The sequence below is a fragment of the Podarcis erhardii genome (assembly GCF_964252035.2).
Source record: "Podarcis erhardii genome assembly, chromosome: 8".
Taxonomy (NCBI): Eukaryota; Metazoa; Chordata; class Lepidosauria; order Squamata; family Lacertidae; genus Podarcis; species Podarcis erhardii.
The window spans coordinates 29,125,382-29,148,324 of NC_138499.1; the positions used below are offsets into that span (position 1 = coordinate 29,125,382).

General features: G+C 43.3%; 1 protein-coding gene across 1 annotated transcript; it reads right to left on the reverse strand.

Moving 5' to 3' along the window:
* Positions 1-297: 297 nt before the first annotated feature.
* Positions 298-19,020, reverse strand: LOC309348933 (carbonic anhydrase 3-like). Its single transcript, XM_081874753.1, has 7 exons — positions 18,899-19,020; positions 15,002-15,199; positions 7,623-7,741; positions 5,775-5,867; positions 4,091-4,156; positions 2,618-2,773; positions 298-1,590 (listed from the first exon to the last, which is right to left on the reverse strand). Exons 1-7 carry the CDS (start codon positions 18,933-18,935, stop codon positions 1,471-1,473), a joined length of 789 nt encoding a protein of 262 aa, XP_081730879.1. The 5' UTR covers positions 18,936-19,020; the 3' UTR covers positions 298-1,470.
* Between the last annotated feature and the right edge of the window lie 3,923 nt (positions 19,021-22,943).

Consider the following 22,943-nt stretch of genomic DNA (forward strand, 5'->3'; position numbering starts at 1 on the left):
TCACCTATCATGCAATACTATCTGAATTGCTTTTTCTAGAAAGCACCAGCTCAAAGCAAGAAGAAAAAAAACCCCAGAAAATACCTTCTTAACAACTTGAAGAGGTTAAAAAACAACAACGCCCTGGCTGTTATTTTCATTAATTTTTTTGAAAATGTTTTGCAGATTTGAAGCAACAAATTATGGGTGGCACCCAATCATACTATGTTGATTTCAATGGTCTGTTCTGAGAATGATTTAACTAGGTACCCCCCTATGTTTACAAATGTAAGTGCTACAACTTAAACACTCAATAGATTCAAGTTCTTATATTTTTATTGTTTTGGAGATTTGAGGAGAAAAAAGCAGCCCCTTTCTTAACAGGATAGGAGCCAACTAGTCATACACAGAGTAGTTCCACTGGAATCAATGTATGCAAGTTAATGACAAATAAGTCCATTTATTTCAATAAGTCAGATTCAAAGTTAGTATTCTGACATCCGTAAACTACTGATTGCAGTGTATTGAAACAGTACATACAAATTTCTTTAGTAGTTTGAAACTTTGAGATATTTCCCATTGCAAAATTCATCTGAGCATTTCACAAGTGAAATGGGTTTTTGACCAATATTTCATTACGCTAACTTCAATGGCATAAAAATTAACTGCAAAATAATAAAATCAGAAGTTCAGAAAGTGACCTTTTTGACACATCAGAGAAATGATACAAGAAACCCTAAAAATTAAATAACTCATAATGTTTTCTGGAAACCACCCCCCCAAAAAACCCACCCTAATTTAGAGTCACCAAGATTACCTATATATTAAACAAAATCCTGGCTGTTCAAAAGATTATCATTTCAAACAAATCAAAAGGAAATGAATTTGTGCAATTAAATAAGAATGCTTCATCCCATACTATATTCTGTTTGAATGGATGTCTTTAATTTCACCGTCGACAATGAGAAGGATGCAGGGTTAGACTTCCAGGCTGATTTTCTTCACAATTTTGATTTTTAATGACACTTTATACATAGATATGATACAGAAATGCATTCAACTCCTGCTGTGCTCCTCTAGCATTTTCCATTTACAGGTGTGTGTGTGTGTGTGTGTGAGAGAGAGAGAGAGAGAGAGAGAGAGAGAGAGAGAGAGAGAGAGAAAGAAAGAAAGAAAGAAAGAAAGAAAGAAAGAAAGAAAGAAAGAAAGAAATCCTTGAAGACTTTCCCACCCACCCACAGAATTTTCCATAAAAATGGTAGTGTTCACAAAGATTATCGAGAGAGATCCCCCATTCTAATATAGTAAATATTTCCCCAGTGATTTCCCCCCTCTATAATGTTGATTAATTTTATCTAAATTGTCCTGTTTCATCGCTCAGAATTTCTAGCTCAACAGTACAGATCTCGAGGGAGAACAGCAGGTTGAACACAACATGAGTGTGGAATCCTGGGTCTTCACAACCGAAGATCATGGGCTTCAGCAAAGATTCTATTGGCATGGAGATCTTACCATCCTGTTATTCAGAGGCTGAAGCGGCCGCCAGTTGTCCACCAAAGCACAATAGGGGTCACCTGCAGCATTGCTAGACAGGCTACGAAGCTTTTCCATCTACAGAGAAGTAAAGAGATGTGAGGACCAACCTGGAGCCTGGCTAAAAATGAGATGTGTTAAGCACTGAGCAAACACAGTTTCTTCAGAAAACTACCAGAGACCGTTTGGGATGTACTTGCAACCAAACATGAAGGGGTAAAGCCAGCAGAACCTGCTTCCATGTAAATGACATAATTAAGGCTGAGGGAGGGGCTTCAAGTATGATTTACGTTGTCAAACCCACCAACCCCGCCAAAGTTCATTTGCGTTTTGTGCACCAATGCAATATTTAACCGAGAGCGGGGGTGGATTTTGGTAATCTTTGGCAATATGGCACCCTGAGTGAGCCCAAAATTTGGCACACCCAAATGGATCTTCTCAATTATGGATCTTCTCGATTTTGTGCCCTCTTGGCTTGGCGCCCTGTGTGGGATGCTGCTGAGAAGAAGCTAGGAAAAATGGGGATGGAAATATGAATCAGATGCTCTTTGGTGAGTCTCTCCCCTCCCTGAATGTTTTCTTTTGTCAATAAAATTGAGATAGACAGGTTTGTTCATGACTACAGCAGATTGTGAGAAGAGAACCTAACCACAAGCCAAACTTTGGCTGAGCTCCGCATGGTACATACAGGAATATAAAGGACTAGAGAGGACCAAAATGGTTGCAAGCTCCTCTCTAGGAGTCAGCATATTCACAATGTCCCAGTAAGCTGTAGTTTGTCTTATTGTGTTGTGTAAATCAGGTCTTAGTTTGGGGTTAATTCCCCTGTTACATTGTCAGAAGTTCTTTGAGGTGCATTATAAAGAATATTGGCTTGTTTGGTTCTGTGGTTGGGTGAGCAAATGCAAAAACTGAACTGAAACCCAAGATGATTTTCAGCCTTTTCTCATAGTTCTGATTCCTCAGCTTTAGAAATGTCCCAGCATTTCTCATGGCTGTTGTCAGCACTGAATTCATGCATGTTATTCCTGATTAACAGAGCAAGGCTTTCAGCAAACTGTATGTGGATGTAGTCACATGAAGTACTTGCATAAGGAAAGCTTACCTGGTCCACACTGACAGTGATCGGCTCTTTCAGAATAATCCAGGTAACGCACTCGTCACAAGGAGGTGTAGTGAAGGAGCCTTGGTAGGTGAAGTAGCTCCGATTTTGAGGGAAAAGGATGGATGGATCAAAGTTTTGAAAAGGAACCTCTTTCCCCTTAAATAAATAAAAAGAGAAGCAATACTATTAAATCCAGTTGAACGTCTAGTTGAGGTTAGGGATAGGCATAACTAATACATACACACACACATACAAGGGCAAGAGATTTTGGATATAATATACAGTTGGCAGCATGGGGGAAATTATGGAAAGATAACATTTACAGCATGTTATACACTGAAGGAAAATTATATGAAGATGATGTTCTTGTTGGTACTTAACACCCAGTAAGTTAGCAAAAATGTATAGGACTAACTCAAATGTATGTTGGAAAAGTAAGGGAAAAAAGGGCACCTTTTATCATATGTGGTGGAATTGTAAAAAGATAAAGGAATTCTGGGAAATGATATGTAATGAACTTTAAAAAATGTTTAAAATAACATTTGTTAAAAGACCAGAAGCCTTTTTCCTAGGAATTATAGGTGCAGGTATACCGAAAGATTTGAAAAGACTATTCATGTATGCAACTGCAGCTGCAAGACTGCTGCTTGCCCAGCGGTGGAAAGAGGAGAAAATGCCGACAAAAGTGGACTGGCAGACAAAATTATTAGAGTATGCAGAAATGGCAAGATTGACAGGGAAAATCAGAAAGCAGGAGGAAGAAAGCTTCAGTAAGGAATGGGACAAATGTAGATGTATTTAAAAGAACACTGTAATCATTTCAGTTCTTTGGCAAGCAAAGACTTTGGATATTTTGGAGGACCATAATATGGAAGAATTATACTATGCAGTTGGTTGATATATATATATATATATATATATATATAAAGAACCTACAAAGGGGAGGAGAAAAGTCCTAAGATTTGGAAGATTGATTTTGAAATTTAAATGTGGTAAATGTTAAATTTGTTTTGTAAAGCCAGTAAAATTTATTTTAAAAAACAACAACTAACACACACACTTTTTGTGACGATTTTTTTTTTCTCTCTCTCTCTCTCTCTCTCTCTCACACACACACACAAATGGGGTGGGAAAGATAAAAAGTGATACTCCACTCCAGTTTCTAAATGTAGGAAGAATGCACCCATTCCTTTAACTGTGTGTACACTCATCTGATAGCGGCTGAACCCACTTCTTGGAAAAGCCACCCTGCTTCTAATCTTCAAGAGCCAAAAGATTTATCTTGCTTCCCTTATGCCCCTTCTACAGATCCACTTCTTCAGTAAACCCTTCTCTTATTTATATTTTAACTTCCACCTGCCTCTCCTGTGTGTGGTCCCTGTTACTGGTTTGACAGGCCCCCTCCTTGTTTCCTTGACAGATTATAGATGGTTGCTGTTTTGCAAGTGTGATTCAATTGTACCCTCAAGTTACCTTGGTCTTGATGGCTTCCATTTCTTCAAGAATTCTCTTCATCTCTGGCTTGGGATCTTTCCCTACCTGTGACAGAGAAAGTACAAGATGAATAGCATGGAAGCTTATAAATCACAACAACATGCAGAATTGATCTTTAACCACCCCATCTGTCTGTTTATTTCTGAGAACATCTTGCACAGAAAAACAGCAAAAACCATGCCTTTTGGGTTTAAAAACAACAGAGAACAACATTTGGAACAATGTGTTTGCTTGATTGTTCATTTTACTTGGTTTGCTGTCACTGAATTATGGTAACATGAATGCAGCAATCTCTTGCTCATCCAACTTTCTACCCTCTGAGGCAAGTTAAGGATTATCTGTACAGATTTTCCTTGGAAATTCGAAGGAAGGGCGTAGTACCCTTTCTGTTGTTAAGCCACTTATAAACCAGCTGTTATTTACATAACTATATCCACTGTTATTTCTTGCTGTGATAGCAAAATGCAAAAATAGTAGGTTCATCTCTAGTAAGAGTGGCACCTGCCACTCATGGTTTTTGCAAGTTCCTGCATTGAAAATAATCCGTCTGGGGTCACTGTTGGGTTTTTGTTTGTTTTGAAAATATGTAGCCTGATTATTTAGAGCACTCCTAGTCCTTCAAAAGAGTTTTCATCAGTTGATCAGCTCCATTAATCATCTAGGACTGTAACCCTAAACTCATTTCCTAAAAGGTCTTGTTGAATTCAGGTGAATTTACTTCCAAGGAAGCATGCGCAGAGGTTCCTTCATAACAGAAAAAAGCTGTGGTTTTCTAATTCTTATGTGATAAGAAGAAGAGCACAGTGGGGATGATTTAAATGATTTGCTTGACATATTGTCTGTTTGACATGTGTATTAATTGTGTTCTGTTGGCATAATAAACTGTGCTGTGGTGGAAGAGGAGCTCAGGCGAAGATAGCTCCAGGACTTTTTTTCAGAGCAGGATCACCAATGTCATCTGCCACAGTGCCAGGGTAATTAAACAGATTCTCAGGCAAACAAATGCGGAGATAATGGGGCTTTCAAGTATATTTGTGACCGAGTCACATGGTGGCAGTCAGAGAATGAGAAAAATAATTTACTTCTCTTTTCTGTTATGGAGCAAACAGTTTCAACGGCAACATTTATTTGCAAAATCTTTGCATTTCATCTGGCTGAAGCTCAGTGTGTATTACAAGCAGAACCTATACTGTCATATGTAAGCCCCACTAGCAATCCTGCCAGGAAATTGTACATAAAATTCTAATTATGCTATGGACTGCTGCTCCCTCGTGCAAACACACACACAAAGGATCAGTTTAGCTGTCTGAATTTTTGGACTCTCCTTAAGGGTGTGGCTGGGGGACTGTCATGATGAACTCCTGCACTTCTTTGCTGAGACCTCACTGGTAACAAGGCAGTCCAGACATAGCAGAATCACACTTGCACATTCATGCAATACTGCGGTAGTGTGAGTGATATAAAAGGACATTGTTTCAGATAGACATAGAATTGTAGAGTTGGCAGGGACCACAAGGATCACCTAGTCCAACCCCCTGCAATGCAGGAATCTTTTGCCCAATGTGGCACTCAAACCCATGACCCTGAAATTAAGAGTCTCACGCTCTACCGACTGAGCTACTTAGACAGCAAGATAATATGTGCAAGGAAAGATAGAGCTTACTTTCAGAAGAATAGCCAAGATAGCCACACCATCAGTTTTTCTCAGAGAATCTGCATAATTGCTATACTTAGGATACCAGTGCACCAAATGAATCTGGAAACAAGGAAAATTGATTATACTAGGGACTCTGCCCATGCTTGCTCACCCCCCACATTAACCCCCTAGAGCCTCCCATTCCCACCCCCACGAAAATACTAAACTTTCACCTTCCGAACCCCATTACTGAATAATAATAATAATAATACCTTTATTGTCATTGTACAACCTGTGTACAATGAAATTAAACAAGCCTCCCTCCCCCCACCCACCCAAACATTCAATCTCTTATCAAACAACACACCACCTTACAACTCAATTTCGCTATGTTATTTTCCGTTCAACAGCCTAACAGCCCACGGATAGAAGCTATTTTTTAGCCTGTTGGTACGGCTGATTATACTTTTATATCTCCTGCCCAAGGGTAGAATATTAAAGAGGTGATGGCTGGGGTGTGAGTCATCCTGAAGCCACTTCTCTCTTCTATTCTGCAGTCCTGCACTGAACCTGGTTGCACTTTCACCCTCCATCTTTGGTGTAGTAGTAGTAGTAGTAGTAGTAATAATAATAATAATAATAATAATAATAATAATTTTATTATTTATACCCCACCCATATGGCTGTTTCCCCAGCCACCTTGGGTATCTTATAGCACATTAAAAAACTGTAAAACATTAGACATTTCCCGATACAGGGTTCCTTTTTTTTTTTAAGCTGAGTAGCAACAGGGAGTCAGTAGTGGGGATGGTGAGGCAAAAGACCCTGGGCCCAAGCACACATGCATATTGTATAAAGGTGCAAAGCCCTTCTTTCACACCCTGTGAAACATAAATGCAGAGTTTTTTAAAAAAACTGGGCAATGGCCGCCCACCCACAACTCCCAAGCCTCCCCCGAGCAGTCAAAACAAAAGGGGGAACGGGGCAGGAGACCTGCACTGCCAGACATCCCCAGTTCCCCTTTGGCAGTGGCGTCGGCAGCGGCAGTCAAATGCGCACATCATATGGGGACTTCCAGTGAGGAAAAATGGTGAGCGCCACGGCAGCGAGCAGCTCCTGAAGCCAGCCAGAACCAACTGCGCTACCAGGCTGGCTCCAGGCTGCTGAGGCTGCCACATTTCCCGGGGACAGATTTGCATATCTGGGGACATTCCGAGGACGGAATTTGTCCAGGGACAGATTTGCAAATCCGGGGACTGTCCCGGGAACTGGGGACATCTGGTAACCCTATTCTAAAAGTCAGATAGTTGTTTATGGGAGGGTGTTCTATAGGGCGGGTACCACTACCGAGAAGGCCCTCTGCCTGGTTCCCTGTAACTTCACTTCACGCAGAGAGGGAATCGCCAGAAGGCCCTTGGAGCTGGACCTCAGTGTCTGGGCTGGATGATGGGGGTGCAGCTGCCCCATTGCACACAGAACACCCCGATTGTAAGTTCCTGCATCTTCCTGCTACCACACATTGCAACTACTAAGCACCCTTTTCACCTTCTTCCCAGCTATGAAGTCACAATCCCCTCCTATTCTTCAGATACTTTCACACCCCTCCTTTTCAACCCCATAAGTGTGCCTCCTATTCTCTTCCTTTTTTTTTTTTTTGCACACCCAACTTTCACAGCATCCTGTTTTCACGGGGGGCCAACCAGGTGGCTGTGAGAGACCCACGAGCAGAGAGCTCTCTCCCCACCTGAGGTTTCCAGAAACTGGCATTCAGAAGAATAAGGCCTATGACCATGGAGGAAGAGTATAGTCGACATGGTTAGCAGCCATTGGTAGCTTTATCCTCCATGGTGCATTCTCTAGTGCACAAAGACTCACCTCTCCTGCATGCCTCGTTGCGTCAATCACATGCTCTGAGCCTTTGTCATCTGTTGAACCCCAGTGGATGAGAAGCTGACGCAGCCGGTAAGTACCCTGAAGTGGCCCTCCCCTGAGCACTGCAACAAATAGGTCTCGATTAAAAGAAGGCTTTTCTGGGCTGGAACAAAAATGGACAACCATGTACTGCATGGGCCTTTTCTTTTAGGGTTGATGAGCACCTCTTGCAAATATGGCTGAAGTCAGAGAGGGCATCTCATCTTCTATCACCTGGCACCCTGGAGCCATGCTGGCATGGCCTATCGCCAACACTTCAATCAGCACTGGATGACAGGGGATCGACCAGGGGCTAGCCACCATTTAAATTTCCTGCAAAGCCCTGAAGCAACGCTACATTGTGGGCATGGTGAAAAAATAAAATGGCAGCTAAACCCAGCTTCCTGGAGCACGGCTTTTGCATTTGCCAATTAAGCCCAACAAGATCCACTGATGGACAAGTGGTCCCCTCGGACCTGGAGCCATACCTGGTGCCTACAGCACTGTTATTACTACTCTGCCATCATTATAGTGTTCGTAGAAAGTTGTCCAAAATTGCACATAAACAAGGTTCCAATTTATCATCATCATCATCATCATGTTGTTGTTGTTGTTGTTGTTGTTGTTGTTGTTGTTGTTGTTGTTGTTTACATGCTGCCCATCTGACTGGGTTGCCCCAGTCACTCTGGGTAGCTCCCAACAAAATATTAAAACCACAATAAACATAAAGCACTAAAAACTTCCCTATACATTCATAGCAACCTTCTTTGGTGGGTTTCTTTCCCACACACTAATATAAATCTTCAAAGCAGCCCCAAGACATCAAACATCTGAACAGGAGCTACCAATAGCAAAACTCCATAAAGCCTCAGGGAAGACTGGAAGGTTATACATGCAAAGGGACACACATTTATTCCCCTTTCCTTGAGTTCAAAGCCAATCTAAAGGTTTAGAGCTGGGGAGTGGTATAACTTTCTAGGACTATATCACTTTAAAATGAGTCAGGAATGCCTCTCCCTGCTGCTGTTTTAAAATACCTACAAATGAAAAGCTAGCATGTCAGGAAGATTGCCACATTAAACTGGCACCCTTCTCCCAGGCATCCTAACTCTACAGTTTGCTGTTGAAGGACAATAATTTGATCTCCATATGCATTCTAAAGTGGTACAGTCCCAAGAGGACACATATCTGTTTGTTTAGTGGCCTTCGGATTTGATTTTAAAAAAACCTCTTGGTCATGTTATTTTGCCAATTGTAAGAACTCAAGTGTACATCTAGTGATTATTTATTTGTGGGTTTTTAAGCTGCCTTGCAGGACACACTGTGCACATGATTTATGAAAGAATACATAGTGAACTACAAAGCAGAAACAAAAAAAAACACAGCAGTTAATTAAAGTGGGTCGAAATTAAAAAGTCTCAAGAGTTCTCTTCAGTGTCAGTCATGATAGAGCACTGCTGTACATATTTCCTTGAGGAGGGAATTCCACAAACACAGTGTCATCGTGAAGCATGAGGTTTACCAGTAGCACTGCTGGTGGCAATTAAGAACAGGAATTCTTGGTTGAGAACAATAATAGCTCACACTTGTCACTTATGAGTTAATTACATGTCACTCTGCGGGCATCAAGTGAAGCTGAGCCTTTGCCCAAAATTCACACCCCTCACCCATCTATAAATAGGCCCTGACTTCTATCTCAATAAAGAACCATCTATAATGGCAAGGAAGCTACATTTCGCACCACAGGAAATACTTCTGAAGCTCCTTCAAATAACCAATGTAGTTATTGACTAAAATTCCTTTCTCTTATCACACAAAAGTGTGTAATTTAATATTGCAGTGCTCCCCCCTTAAAATAAACAAAAACAAAAAAATGGGGGGGGGGTTGGCAAGTGTCCATATTTATTTCCTTCCAGACATGCCAATCAACCCCAAACTGCTGTGAAATATCTTGAGCTCCCAAGTGCTGACTGTGTGCTTCATACCATAAGAGAAGATGCTTGTGTGAGGGATGCCCTGTGTAGTTCAAACAACTACAGCCAACCTGAAAAAGGGGAGGTCGAAATTAGAGCTGTTCTGAAATGGCACCTGAAAATTCACCACCCTGTTTTTATTGGTGCAGAAATGGTGGGAGGTGCCTAGTTTCTCCAGCGGCAGGAGAATTTGCCAACACTTTTTCAGGGAGCTTACCGTTAGCAGTGGCAGCAACACAGCTTATTTCATTTCCCCACAAGGTTTTGTTTGTTTGTTTTGCTTTTGCAACTGTGTTATCAGCCTGGCCACAATCTTATTGACTCCACAATGCCACAGACCCAATGTCATCCCAGCAGCCATGCCCACACCTTTTGTGCATTGGGTTGGCATTTGAAGGAACTCCCGTTCACAGTATCCCTTGCATACTAGCGGCGTGCTGCTGCCCATGGCAGGACTGGAGCTAGCTTACATAACGTAAGTGTTGTGGTCTCCCTCATAAATCCTCTCAATGCATGGGTTGTCTGAACCTCCATAGAAGGCCATCACTCACAGATACCGTATTTTTCACTCTATAAGACGCACCAGACCATAAGACGCACCTAGTTTTTGGAGGAGGAAAACAAGAAAAAAAAATATTCTGAATCTCAGAAGCCAGAACAACAAGAGGGATTGCTGCACAGCGAAAGCAACGATTCCTCTTGCTGTTCTGGCTTCTGGGATAGCTGCACAGCCTGCATTCGCTCCATAAGATGCACACACATTTCCCCTTACTTTTTAGTAGGGAAAAAGTGAGTCTTACAGAGCAAAAAATACGGTAAATGTGTAGTCTATGTCACTTTTAGTTCTGTGCACGCAATATTTTGAAAGCACATTTGGAACACTTTCCCCCCCTCAAAGAATTCTAAGTAGTTTGTTAAGGGATGCCAGAAATTGTAATTCTGTGAGGGCTAAATTACTGTGCCCAGAATTCTTTAAGAGAAAGAAGACGCTTCATATGTGCTTTGAATGTATAGTGTGTACAGCCTCTGCCTTTGCTCAAAAGTGGGACTGCTGGCTCTTAAAGCACCATAGCAACTTGCAAAGCTCTTTGACCAGAGATCATAGCTAAACCAGAGCAACTAGCATGAGCAACAATGCCTCTATCATACCTCCACCAGCTCTCTGAAGATGTTACCACCTGTTTCTAGTTACATTCCACCCAGTATGAAACCCCATCTCCAACTCTGACCATCCTGCTTTTGCTTAAGAATAAAGGAGTTGCAACAGAACAGGTTTCCTACTATGAAAAGGTCAAATGCCCATCTGCCAACTATTCTACGGTGGGAAATTCATATACGTTTTTCTTAGTTATTCCTTATGGCATTGTCTCACTGAAGAACCACCTAAAGTTCACTATCACAAGATTTAGGAATAACCACTAACTTGGTCAGCTTAAAAATGAGATAGGACAAATTCAAGGACTATGAGCCGTGATGACTCTGAAAACCAGCTGCTGTGGGGCATATGTCCTAGTTGTGAGCCCCCAATAGGTAGTCTGCTGTTGGGGCAGAACGCTGGACAAGACAGACATCTGGTGAGATGCAGCAAGATTCTTCTTCTGGTAATAAGCAATCTTTCTCCATTATGGGTTTTTGTTTTCACCATACGAAACAGATTTTTGTGCATGGAAGGATCTGTTGATTATACCCTTCTGGTGTGAATGCAAGTGTGTGATGGCATAGTCACATCAGCAAAAAACAAAAAACCCCTGGAGCTGGCAGCTTATAATCTACTGTAAAAACAATGGAAGAAAATGTCTATTCTACCCAGTAGGTTGCAAGTGGGAGGGAAATTGATTCCTTTTTTCACAAGCCAGATGCCACTGGGAGCCAGGTAAAAACAAAATCTACCAGGCAAGGAATGTTAGCCCTGTTTATATATAGTTATGGGAGAGAGCAGGTCCTATTGACGCAAAGCCTCACCTGTTGCCAGATTTATAGTGACAGGTGATAATCCACAAGTGAAAACAATGAGGCCAAGTTTTCCCCAAGATACAAAATGATGGCTTTGCCATGCTGTTTTAGGATAAAAACAAAGTAACAGTATAGCAGTTGGCTATGTCAGTAACGATGCATTAACAGGTCCATAAATAAATAAACATTTGGTCGGCAGACTGTTTTGGCATATTCTTTGTCATTACTGTTAATAAAGTCAGCTATGTGTGTTTGACAATGTGCAATTCTTGCATTTCCAAGAAGGGAATTTTTCACCTAAAGCAAAACAACTGTCAATAGCAATGAGGCTTTTATTCTATGAAAGTTTGGAAGGGAGACCTCACAGTCTCTACAAAGCGTGTGGAAGTTGTGGAAAACAGGGTGTTCTGCAAGAGAACCTCCTTCCTGACCTGCAACGCCCCTGTCCCACTGTTGTAACCCTGGGTCCCCTGAGATAATAAACTTGTCTTTATTTGCAGCCTAAAAAGGGAAAGGAACCCAAGTTTCAGAGCCAGAAAGCTGATAACCCAATGTACTGTAGCAATCCCAGAAGGCCTTTGTTTGAACAACGTTCAAGTTCTTTGACCTCCAGCAATAGCATGGAATTTCAAAGTTAATGCTAACACAGATCTTAAATCCTTTTGTGCTGGAGCACTGCTGGTCTCATGTCAGTGATTGATATCCTATGTGCTGGAATACCCAAGGATAAAAGCTGTGTTAAGCACAGGGCAAAAGGCTTAATGTTGACTTTTCTTTCTTTAGTTGGTATGGGGATGCCTGCACAAAGCAGCGCCCCCGCGCCCCAGCTGTGTCAATTCTTCTCATTCTGACTGGTATCCAGACGTACCCACACAGAAATAAATCACCAGCAACAAAAAGCAGTTATGTAAAGATCTCAAAGGCCCATATAAAGTGCGGGTGGCCTGGCTGTCATGGCTTCATGACAAATGAGGACACTCAGACACTGAAACTGATAGCGAAATTCCCACTAGGGTGATTGTGGTGTCCCCAAAGCCAGGACCTGGAACTCGATGCTCTGGTATACATGCCAAAGTTAGGGTTTCACAACTACTATAGTAGGACAGCATCACAAAGATGAACATCACAAAGATGAACATTACATCAGCAGTAACATCGGGGGGGGGGGACCACTGCAAGCAGATATAATGTCACCAATGTTAGGATCAGCATCCTTAAGGTCCTAATTCTTAAATATCCAAAGCAGTTTCATGAAGTCCCATGGAGAGCAATTATCCAAAGCATCCCTTGAGGATTACAGCTTAACAGTACAATTAAATCCGTTTCATTTGTTGAGGCATTAGGGGGAGAAGAAAACAGAAAGAAAAAAGAAAGGGGGGTGGGGAAAGGGAGGATGGATGGGGGTGGGGTCGGGTGGCGGTGTTAATGAAACGGATTTGTAAAAACGTTACATGGAAGAAGAAGGAAAAAAAATACGAGGCACTACACTTCTGTAAAACAAGAAAATCCTTAATAAAAAATATTTTTTTTTAAAAAAAGTACAATTAAGACATGCATCAGTCTTCTGACATTTTTTAAGTTGAATGGACTCAGAGCTTCCATCAGGAGTAAAGGAAACTTTCATGGTTTAATTTGACTTCACCCCTCCAGTGATGTACTGAGGAAGCCCTCCAGATTTTGCTGAACAACTCCCACCAGTCCCAGCTGGCATGACCAATGGCCAGTGATGAAGAGAATTGTGGTCCAGCAACATTTTGAGGGCTGTAAGTGAGCCATTGCTGGCAATGACTAAGGGAGGGGCATCACCTGAAGTGGTTTGTGAATGGCAGACGTACAGCTGAAAACATGACGATGAGCAATGCATAACCCCCATCACAATACAGTGAATGAATGCTGCTGAATCTACAACCCTACTGCTATTATCATATTTGGAACAGGACCTTGTGGCCCATCTATTCTATGGTTTGTACTATGTTCTCAGTCTGAACTGTGGAGTTCCTCTGATGAGACCCATGAGCTCTTACACCACTATTTTAGAGACAGGGAATTAGATGCACGGATGATACATGTACAAAAGTCTCAACCTCTTCTGAATATTCAAACTGGCCTTCAGAAGTAGGTTTAAGCTTGGTAAAACCAGATTGCCAGAGCAAATATGTCCACAGCAAATATCTGTGTGCCTGTGAGATTATTGTCCATGCCAAAGGCTACTGCTCGTTCTCTGCATTTTAATGCAGGTCACTCATATTTTGTGCATAATGCATAGGACGGAGGGGGGCATTTATTTAAGTTATTAAGTAATACACATTGCCATCTAAATATTTTTAAACCCTTCAGGTCCAGAGTCTAAAATTGCCTGACTGGACCATCAGAAGGCAGAAGAGCTATCACACAAGCGTATCACAAAAGTACTTCACCATCTTCCCTGGCTTGTAATCTATTTCCAGGTCCAATTCAAGATGTTGGTTTTGAGTGTTAAGGCTCTTCATAATGTGCAACCAGGATACTGAAAAAATGGCCTCTCTCCCCCTGAACTTAGCCAAGGGTAGTCATATGGTGCCCTCCAAGGCTGGCCCACCCATGAAGTGGGGTGATGCAGCCACTTTAGATGGCAGAAGCCTCTGCTGGCACCCCATCTATGCCACTGTCTCTGCCACTGGTGGAGAAGTGGTACCAGCAGGAGTGTCAATTTCCAGCAAGATCTCACCAAAATCTCATGGAGCACGAGAGAGCTCACGAAATTTCAGTGAGATTTTGCCATAAATAGCTGCCAATTCCAGCACCATTCTTCTGCTGCCACCAGTGGAGGCGGGCATCGCAGAGGCAGTGCCAGCGGAGGCGTAGCAGAGTGGGACGTCATTTCCCTCCCCCTGCCCATTGACTATTCTGGCTGGGCCTGACGGGAACCGGAGTTCAAAAACCCCCAGAGTGCACCATGTTGTCTACCCTTGAACTCACCAGACTTTCGAGTTACTCTTTGGAGTCCTTTCTCTGATTGCCACCCACCCAGAGTGTGTTGCGGTGGGGGAGAGGGACTTTTCCATGGTGGCACCCCAACTGTGGAGTGTCCTCCTCACAGAACTTCCCTTAGCACCTATCTTGATGTCATTTTCATGCCTAGCAAAGACCCCTTCATTGTTCTGTGCTTCTAATCTATCTTAGCTACAGCTGCCCTGCCACTGTAAATCAATAAATCAAATAAATATATACATTGCTTAATATAAGCATAAGCATGCTTAATACATGCTTAAGATCCCTGCATGCAAAAAAGTACGAAGTAGGAGAGGGTCTCTGCCACCCCACCCCCACCCCCAGAAAGATATTAGTTTGAACGATCCCTTCCTGACTTTATTTTGCAGGGGTGCATACTGGTTAACTGGTATACTGGTATTTGTAAGAGATAAAACTCAAAGTTACCTGAGCGATCGAAAGTGTCATCAAATGTAACACGGCAAGTTTTCCCAGTGTTCATTATGGTCTTAGCTGCACCTGGATCGTAGCCAGTAAACCAAGGCAATAGAGCAGGGTCTTTGTAGACATCCTTGGTCAGGATTGCAACAGGTGACTGATTATTCCCTTTAGCCATTGGGTATGTTTCATGCCAGCGATCTGGCCCTAAGGGGGAAAGACAATAAGAGAGCGTCATGTTCTGAATATAAGCTATTAAGTCCTGCAAACACTGCATGGTACCCACTTTCACATTTGCTTAGTGTTTGGCCGTCAGGAAGTGCAAACTTTAGTATCTTGCTCAGCTATACAGGACCATGGTAAATTAGTAAGAAAGAATGGGCAGATTAACTTAAATTTAAAGGTTGACAGCTGCAGTCATATATACCCTTAGCTGGTGAACTTAGTGGCACTTACTTTTGAGTATATGTGCAGAACTGTGCTGGAAAAAACACAGCACATTCCCCCCCCCTCCCCCTTGCCATCATGGATTTTGATGAAGATTATGATGGTAAGATTTCTTATCCATCCTTCACAACAAGATCCCAGGGCAGTTCACCATGTGTTAAAAATACAGTAGTTAAAATGGTTAAAACATACTACAATCAAGAGAATAGGGTGAATACTAGTACATATATCTCAGGTGTCAGACGCTAGGATAGAGCGTTATTTATTATTTTATTGCATTGCATTGATATCTCACATTTTTAATCCATAGATTAATCCCCACAACAACCTTGTGAGGTAGGTTAGCCTGGGAGGATCTGTAGGGAAGGAGGCTGTCTTTCAGATATTTAGGGTGTAAGTTGTTTAGGGCTTCAAACACTAATGTGAGTAGCTTGAACCGGACCCAGAAACAGACTAGCATCCAGTGCAGCTGTTTTAAAACAGGAGTTATAGGAGTTCTAAGTACTGGCTGGGGCTTCAATCTGACTGCTGCATTTTGGGCCAGTCGACGTTTCCAAGTAGACTCCAAGGAGTGCCCCATATAGAATGCATTCCACTCATCCAGTCTAGAAGTTACCAGCACATGGAGTGCAGTGACCAAGTCTTCTTCGTCCAAAAGGCACCATAGATGGCCAACCAGACATAGCTGGAAAGAGGCATGCCTGGTCACCAAAGACATCTGAGTCCCAAGTGACAAAGTTGGATCCAGGAGTACCTCTAAGCTATGAACCTGCTTCTTCCAGGAGAGTATAACCCCATCCAGAACAGGCAGCCTCCCACCTCCCAGATTTGAGAACTCAGAACCCGTAACACTTTTGCCTTTTCAGGATTCAGCTTCAGTTTATTTGCCAACCTCCAGCTCCTAACTATCTGCAAGCACCCGTCTAGCACTTCTGCTGCCTCTCCTGATTCAGATAGAGCTAGAGTTGGGTGTCATTTGCAAATTAGCAGCACCTCACTAGGAATCTCCTGAAGACAGATCCCAGTGGTTTGGATATATGTTAAATAGCTTGAGGGACAAGACAGAAGCCTGCAGGATGGCGCAGGGCAACTCCCATGTCACTGAACGGTTGCCCCACATAATTGCTTTCTGAAAACAGCCCTGCAGGCAGAAGCAGAACCACTGAACTGCAACTTCCTAAGTTTCTTCAAACTGTTTTATCCTCACAACGTCCCTGCAATTTAAGTTAGACAGCAAAGAGCAAGAACAAAATGACTCCTCTTCTAAAGCAGGCTGCTGAAGTGAAGAAAGCTTGGAGTAACCGGGAATGAATTTCTGTGTGGAAAGACTGTGAGCTCCCATTCAGTTCTGGTACTCAAAACCCTGGGTTTCCAGTAACAACAACAAACACTCTGTAGTCTAGCTATCCCTGCTCTACGTACAGCACCTTGAGTACAGTGTTAGAAACTGAAATATGAAAGCTAGGAGCTAAACGGGGCCTTAAACCTAGGTTATGGGCGCAATAACAGGATGTCTAGACACACTTTTTATAACAGGAATACAAAGCTGAAAATGAATGAACTGCAGCTAAAATCTTATGTTCATTTTTCACATGGTCTGGTTATCATCTGAAGACTTCAAAAAAGCAAAACCATGATTCCCCTGCTGGCCCCCCGAAAATTCTTAAGAGGGTCCCTTCTACAGTCTTCAGAGAGTAACTGGAAGTGGGGAGGCAGAAAAAGGTCCTCCTTTCCTTCCACTCTGCAGACAAGCCCTGAATTCTCCCTACACTTGCTTTTTTTCATATAAATATATCTTTTTGGCACCACAATTAACACATAAAGGCCTGTACAACTGATGACACCCACTTCACAAACCTAGACTTAAGGGTCCTCCAATGACCCCACTCCAAAATTTGTTTTGATTTTAAGCATCACAGTGAGAGTCTGAGGTAGATAACACTTTAACATGCACTACTTAAACCATCATAACTAACTGGCTAGTATATTTCAAATTAAAAGCACATCATACATTAAAAGTACATTAAACAAGGCAACTAAAACCTAAACAAAACATGTTGGGTTTCAAAAGGAAAGGAAAGAAAGTTCTCAGGTCCCCAATCCATACATGTTTTGCTTAGGAGGAAGCCCAGTTGAACTTGGTTGGGATTTACTTCTGAGTAACAGTGGCAATTTTAATCTGAAATCTTAGGTGCAGAACTGTGCCCAGAGCTCAGAAACTGGTTGAGTTCATGAAATTCCCTGTCACAAAATGCACCTAAAACAATGGGAGTTTTGAACGCTGCTTGAGTACTGTGGAAGAAAGGTGGAATGTAAAATTAAATATATGGGAGGAGAGAGAGAATTTTACTTAGCTATTTCCACAAAATTTAGCCAGAAAGCATAAATGAAAGCACGGAAAGGTTAGCTTTGATAAGTGCCACGTTGCTTTGTTACAGAGTGCATTCTTGTATACAGGATATCCCAGCTTCAATCCTTCGAAGCCCCAGCCTCCAGACCCTGGAGAATCACTGCCTGTCAGGGCAGACAAGAACAGAGGGACAAATATTCCGACCCAACATAAGTCAGCTTCCTGCATACCTGTAAAAATATGTCTGATCAATCCCAGAATTTTGCTTATTTGTAGGTGATGTTGAACTGCGTACCAGCCAATTCACATAGCAGAATGAAAGCGAATTTGGTGTTGGTTTTTTAATGGTCTTTTAGAGGTGAGTAGTGCCAGGAAAAAGCACCAGAAAGCATGCAAACAATTGCTTCATGCAACACACAACCTTCCTGCAAACTTTGCGCTTGCAAATCAGGATGAATAGAAGAGCTACCTCCATCTTCTTCGAGGGGGAAACAGGGGGACCTATTGGTCCTCCAGATGTCCTTGGTTTCTAAATCCCACCAGCTCCAGCTGACATGGTCAGGGGTGATGGAAGCTGCATGCAGTCTGGGATAGCTCAGTTGGTGGAACAGGAGTTGCTTAATCTCAAGGTTGTGGGTTCGAGTCCCACATTGGGCAAAAAGATTCCTGCATTTGGACTAGGTGATCTTTGTGGTTCCATCCAACTCTACAATTCTGTGATGTGCAGGAAAGCCACGTCCCATTCCCACTTTCAGGCGGCAAGGACATCTGTGCCAGCTGAAAGAGCTCAATAACTGCCCGAAAAGCTTCTGCCCAATTTTGCTAACCAGCGGGGGAAAGTCCATCAACAGAACATACCAAGACTGACCCCAAAGCCATGGGAATCCGAGATAGAAAGAGATGCTATTCTTGGGGAGCTCCATCGAAAATAAATAAATACCGGGCACCGGTGGGCAAGGAACAGCTTCTGCAGCTGGTGAGAGATGCTCGTTCCCGTTAGCGTAACTGCGCTGCATCTCCTACCCGCTCCCCTCTTACGCGGGGAGGAGGGCGCCGCCGTGGGAAGCCGCAAACTCCGGCTCCCGGCGAGAGACCCGCGCCCCACTCACCATTGTCCTTTAAATAGCCCCACGGCTGCAAGCTCATGATCTCCGACGGGACGGTTCGCGCTGCGGCTCCTCCGGCTGCGGTGGCCGCGACCGTCCCCTGCCAGGGCCATTTATAGGGCTCGGCCGAGTCCAGCCCTTAGACAGCAGAGGGGCGATGCTCGCCAGGGGCTGGGGGCGGAGAGGGAGGAGGAGCCCCAGGCGGGCGGGAGCCCTCGAGGGTGCGGGGAAGAGGGACAGGGCGAGGCCGGCAGCGCTGTCCGAGCGACAGGGGTCTCCTCTTCCCCTCCCCCTCTCTCTCTCTCTCTCTCTCTCTCTCTCTCTCTCTTATTCGCCTCTATTCAGAAATAGTTGTGGGGTCTTGGACATTGGAAGGGGATTGAATGGCTGTCGCTGAATTCGAATTATTTCTCAAGCGAGGCATTGTAGTGCCTTTTAATCTTCTAGACGATCCTCCCTTTTACTGGATATAAGGCGGGAAGCATCCTTTCGATTCAAAGCAGGTTTTATAAATGGGGGGCGTCATTCATGTGAAGATAGGAAAATTGAGACTTTAAATTGACTTTTATACTGCTATTTGACGTTTATGCTGTAATCTGAACTGGGCAGTTTCCCCCTTTTGCCCAAAACTTATTATGTGAAGTTATTTCCACGCTGAGAGTTTTTAGCAGCACTGTGTACTCATGGTTCACCCTAGCTACATAACTTTAACATTACAGCAGGTATCGCCCCCCGCCCCCAATCTTCCCTCATGTTAGCAGTGCCGGATTTATGTATAAGCTAAACAAGCTATAGCTTAGGGCCCCACTCTCTTGGGGCCCCCCAAAAAATTTAAAGGAAAAAAACCTGGATGTACATTTCCAAAATATAAGATAAAAAACAAATAAAATAAAGCCTACATACAGCAACAGTGTTTTGTGTTGTGTAGGCTCCTATGATGTAAGTAATGGGCCCCGCCTGCTAGCCTGCTCTTTAAAATATTCAATACAAAAAACAGCGACAATTTGTTGTTGACAAAGGACAGCTGGACATATAAAGGGTCCCATTAACTTCCGTAGCTTAGGGCCTCATCAAACCTAAATCCGGCCCTGCATGTTATCCACAGTTTTCCACATTAAGGGCCTCAGGACATCATTTTTATTGCACATTTGAGCTCATGCTATCCATACTTGTCTGTGTCTGCAAAAGTTCTGGGACGGTCACACTGCTTCATTTCCAGTCAGTGCACCTCCTGTAACTTCTTGCTGAAATCTAATGTTTCATACTACGAATCCTCTGAATTTTATTTTTACACACACACACACACCACACTTTAGTTGCACTATAGCCCCTCCAGACAGCATTATGGAAGCATCACAGAGCAACTAATAAAGCAGAGTATATTCACTGCTAGCTGTACTATCAATGTGTCAAGAACATGTTGCAGCATACTCTTGCAATGAAATACTACTTTGAATTGGGCCCCCAATATGAAAGCAGCCACAGCAAGTATTTACTCTGTAGATTCCCACTGGCCTATAAAAATGTGAACACAACAAATATTGCAATGTCTGCATCCATCTGTCTCAGGAGACAATGGAAGAGGGCGCCATCAGAGGTAAAGTCAACCCATTGGAGAGTTACAGTGCCTGCTGTGGCTGTAGAGACTGATACAGGAGAGAGATGCTTTGTTGTAACTGGGGCAGATGAAGGCATCTGGTTTTGCTGCTACAGGTGCACCATTTTAATGGTACAGTGGTACCTCGGGTTACATACGCTTCAGGTTACAGACTCCGCTAACCCAGACATAGTGCTTCAGGTTAAGAACTTTGCTTCAGGATGAGAACAGAAATCATGCTCTGGCGGCGCGGCAGCAGCAGGAGGCCCCATTAGCTAAAGTGGTGCTTTAGGTTAAGAACAGTTTCAGGTTAAGAACGGACCTCCGGAATGAATTAAGTACTTAACCCAAGGTACCACTGTAAATCAAATGTCACTATTGCAGAGATTACTATGAAGCAATCTGACATAATGCATTAACTCAGCAAGTTAAAGGAAATCAACCAAAGACCATCAGCCCCACTGCCTGGCTGGCCCTGCTACCTTCCCCCCGCCATCCACCTCTCTCCCCCCCCCATCCCCTCACCTCCTCTTCCTCTGCTCTCTTGGGGAGACAGGTTTGTTGCACGAGAGCTCCAAATCAGCTTTAACTGCACAGCTTGAATTTCCTGGTATGTGATTTAATCCCACCTGGAAAATAGCAGCAGTCTGGAATCATCTAACTACAACAAAAAGTTGGCTGAGGAGAAGGAGCCACTGTCACCATGTAGAGTCAGGAGGGTTGACAGAGGCAGGGGGAGACCGGGGGGGGGGGGTTGCACCCTCCTTCATTCATTTGTATCCGGAGAAATGCCCTATAAAGGATTATCCTCACTGCTTGTTGGGACTGAGGGTTCACAGCACACAGCACAACTGTAGATGTGAAAAGAGAAGCCTGATTTCTTTCTTTTTAAAAAATATATCTTTTATTAAAGATTTCTTAGTTTACAACAATATGTGCACTGTCTCTTTTTTCAAGTTGTGTTTTCTACAGATGAGTTTCATTTGTTGCGAGACATTCGTGTTGCATGCAGTGTTAGGTTGGGAAGAAAAGAGGGGGAAATGGTGAGTGGGGTAGGTTCGGGGGGGCAATGCTTCTATTCTTCTACTTAATGTATGTGTGGAGTTTTGTGTCAGCCTCACTTCTGTGGGTTCTCTTACTATTCGCTTGTTGTGTTTTCATGGTGGTGAGAGAGGTTGGGGTGGCCTAGGGTGTGGTTGGTTGTCTTTGGTTGGCTGTAGTGAGATTTGGGTTTTTTTGGGGGGGGGGTGTTTGGATCAGGATAGCCATATTGATTCGTATACTGTTGGCAGATTCTTGTCTTGTTGGGCTGTGTATGTGAAACAGGGGAACCATACCGGGGTGAAGGAGTCTTCTTCTATTTCTCCCCTTGTCAGTTTCCATTTATTGGTTTGTTTTTCTGACAAGGCTGTTTCCCATACTATTTGATACCATTGGTCAGGAGCCTGATTTCTTTGGAGAGTATTTACTTGAAGGAAGAGGTCAAGAAATGGTCTTGTGCAGAAAAGAACTTGCTAAAGAACAGAAAGGCAGCACTAGAGTGTACAGTGGTACCTCAGGTTACATACGCTTCAGGTTACATACGCTTCAGGTTCCAGACTCTGCTAACCCAGAAATAGTACCTCGGGTTAAGAACTTTGCTTCAGGATGAGAACAGAAATCATGCTCCAGCAGCGCGGCAGCAGCAGGAGGCCCCATTAGCTAAAGTGATGCTTCAGGTTAAGAACAGTTTCAGGTTAAGAATGGACCTCCGGAATGAATTAAGTACTTAACCCAGGGTACCACTGTACTTAGGTGAGGTGAACACGAAAGCGAATCCCCACCCTGCACCCTGAGCACCCTAAAGGGCAAGCCTACTGAACCCAATGAGACTTAATTTCTGAGTAAGCATATATAAGATTGCACTTCATTTTCTCTCATTAGGATCAGTGCAATAGGCAGTGCCATTCTAAATATGTTTACTCAGAAGTCGGTCCTACTGAGTTCAGCAGGATTTAGTCCCGAGTACTAGTAAAGCCTTCTTAGGATTATAGCCTTAAATGTTATTAACTTTGGCTGGACTGTGCCCATAGTGATATGCCCAAGGCCACCAAAGTTGAGCAGAGCTTTTAACCTGGGATTCCCACAGCTAAACTCAACATAGTAGTCACTTGACACCACACTGTCTGTCTCCACTGAAGTTCTGCGATTACTCAGAATAAACTTCTGTGCTCATTGTGTTCTTTGCAATACATCTGCAGATGCTGCCATGCTGTAACCCCAGACAAAACAAACTTATAGCCGAAGCCTACACAGGTTTACTCAGAAGTAAGTCTCATCATATGGGACGTGGGTGGTGCTGTGGGTTAAACCACAGAGCCTAGGGCTTGCCGGTCAGAAAGTCAGCAGTTCGAATCCCCGTGACAGAGTGAGCTCCCGTTGCTCAGTCCCTGGTCCTGCCAACCTAGCAGT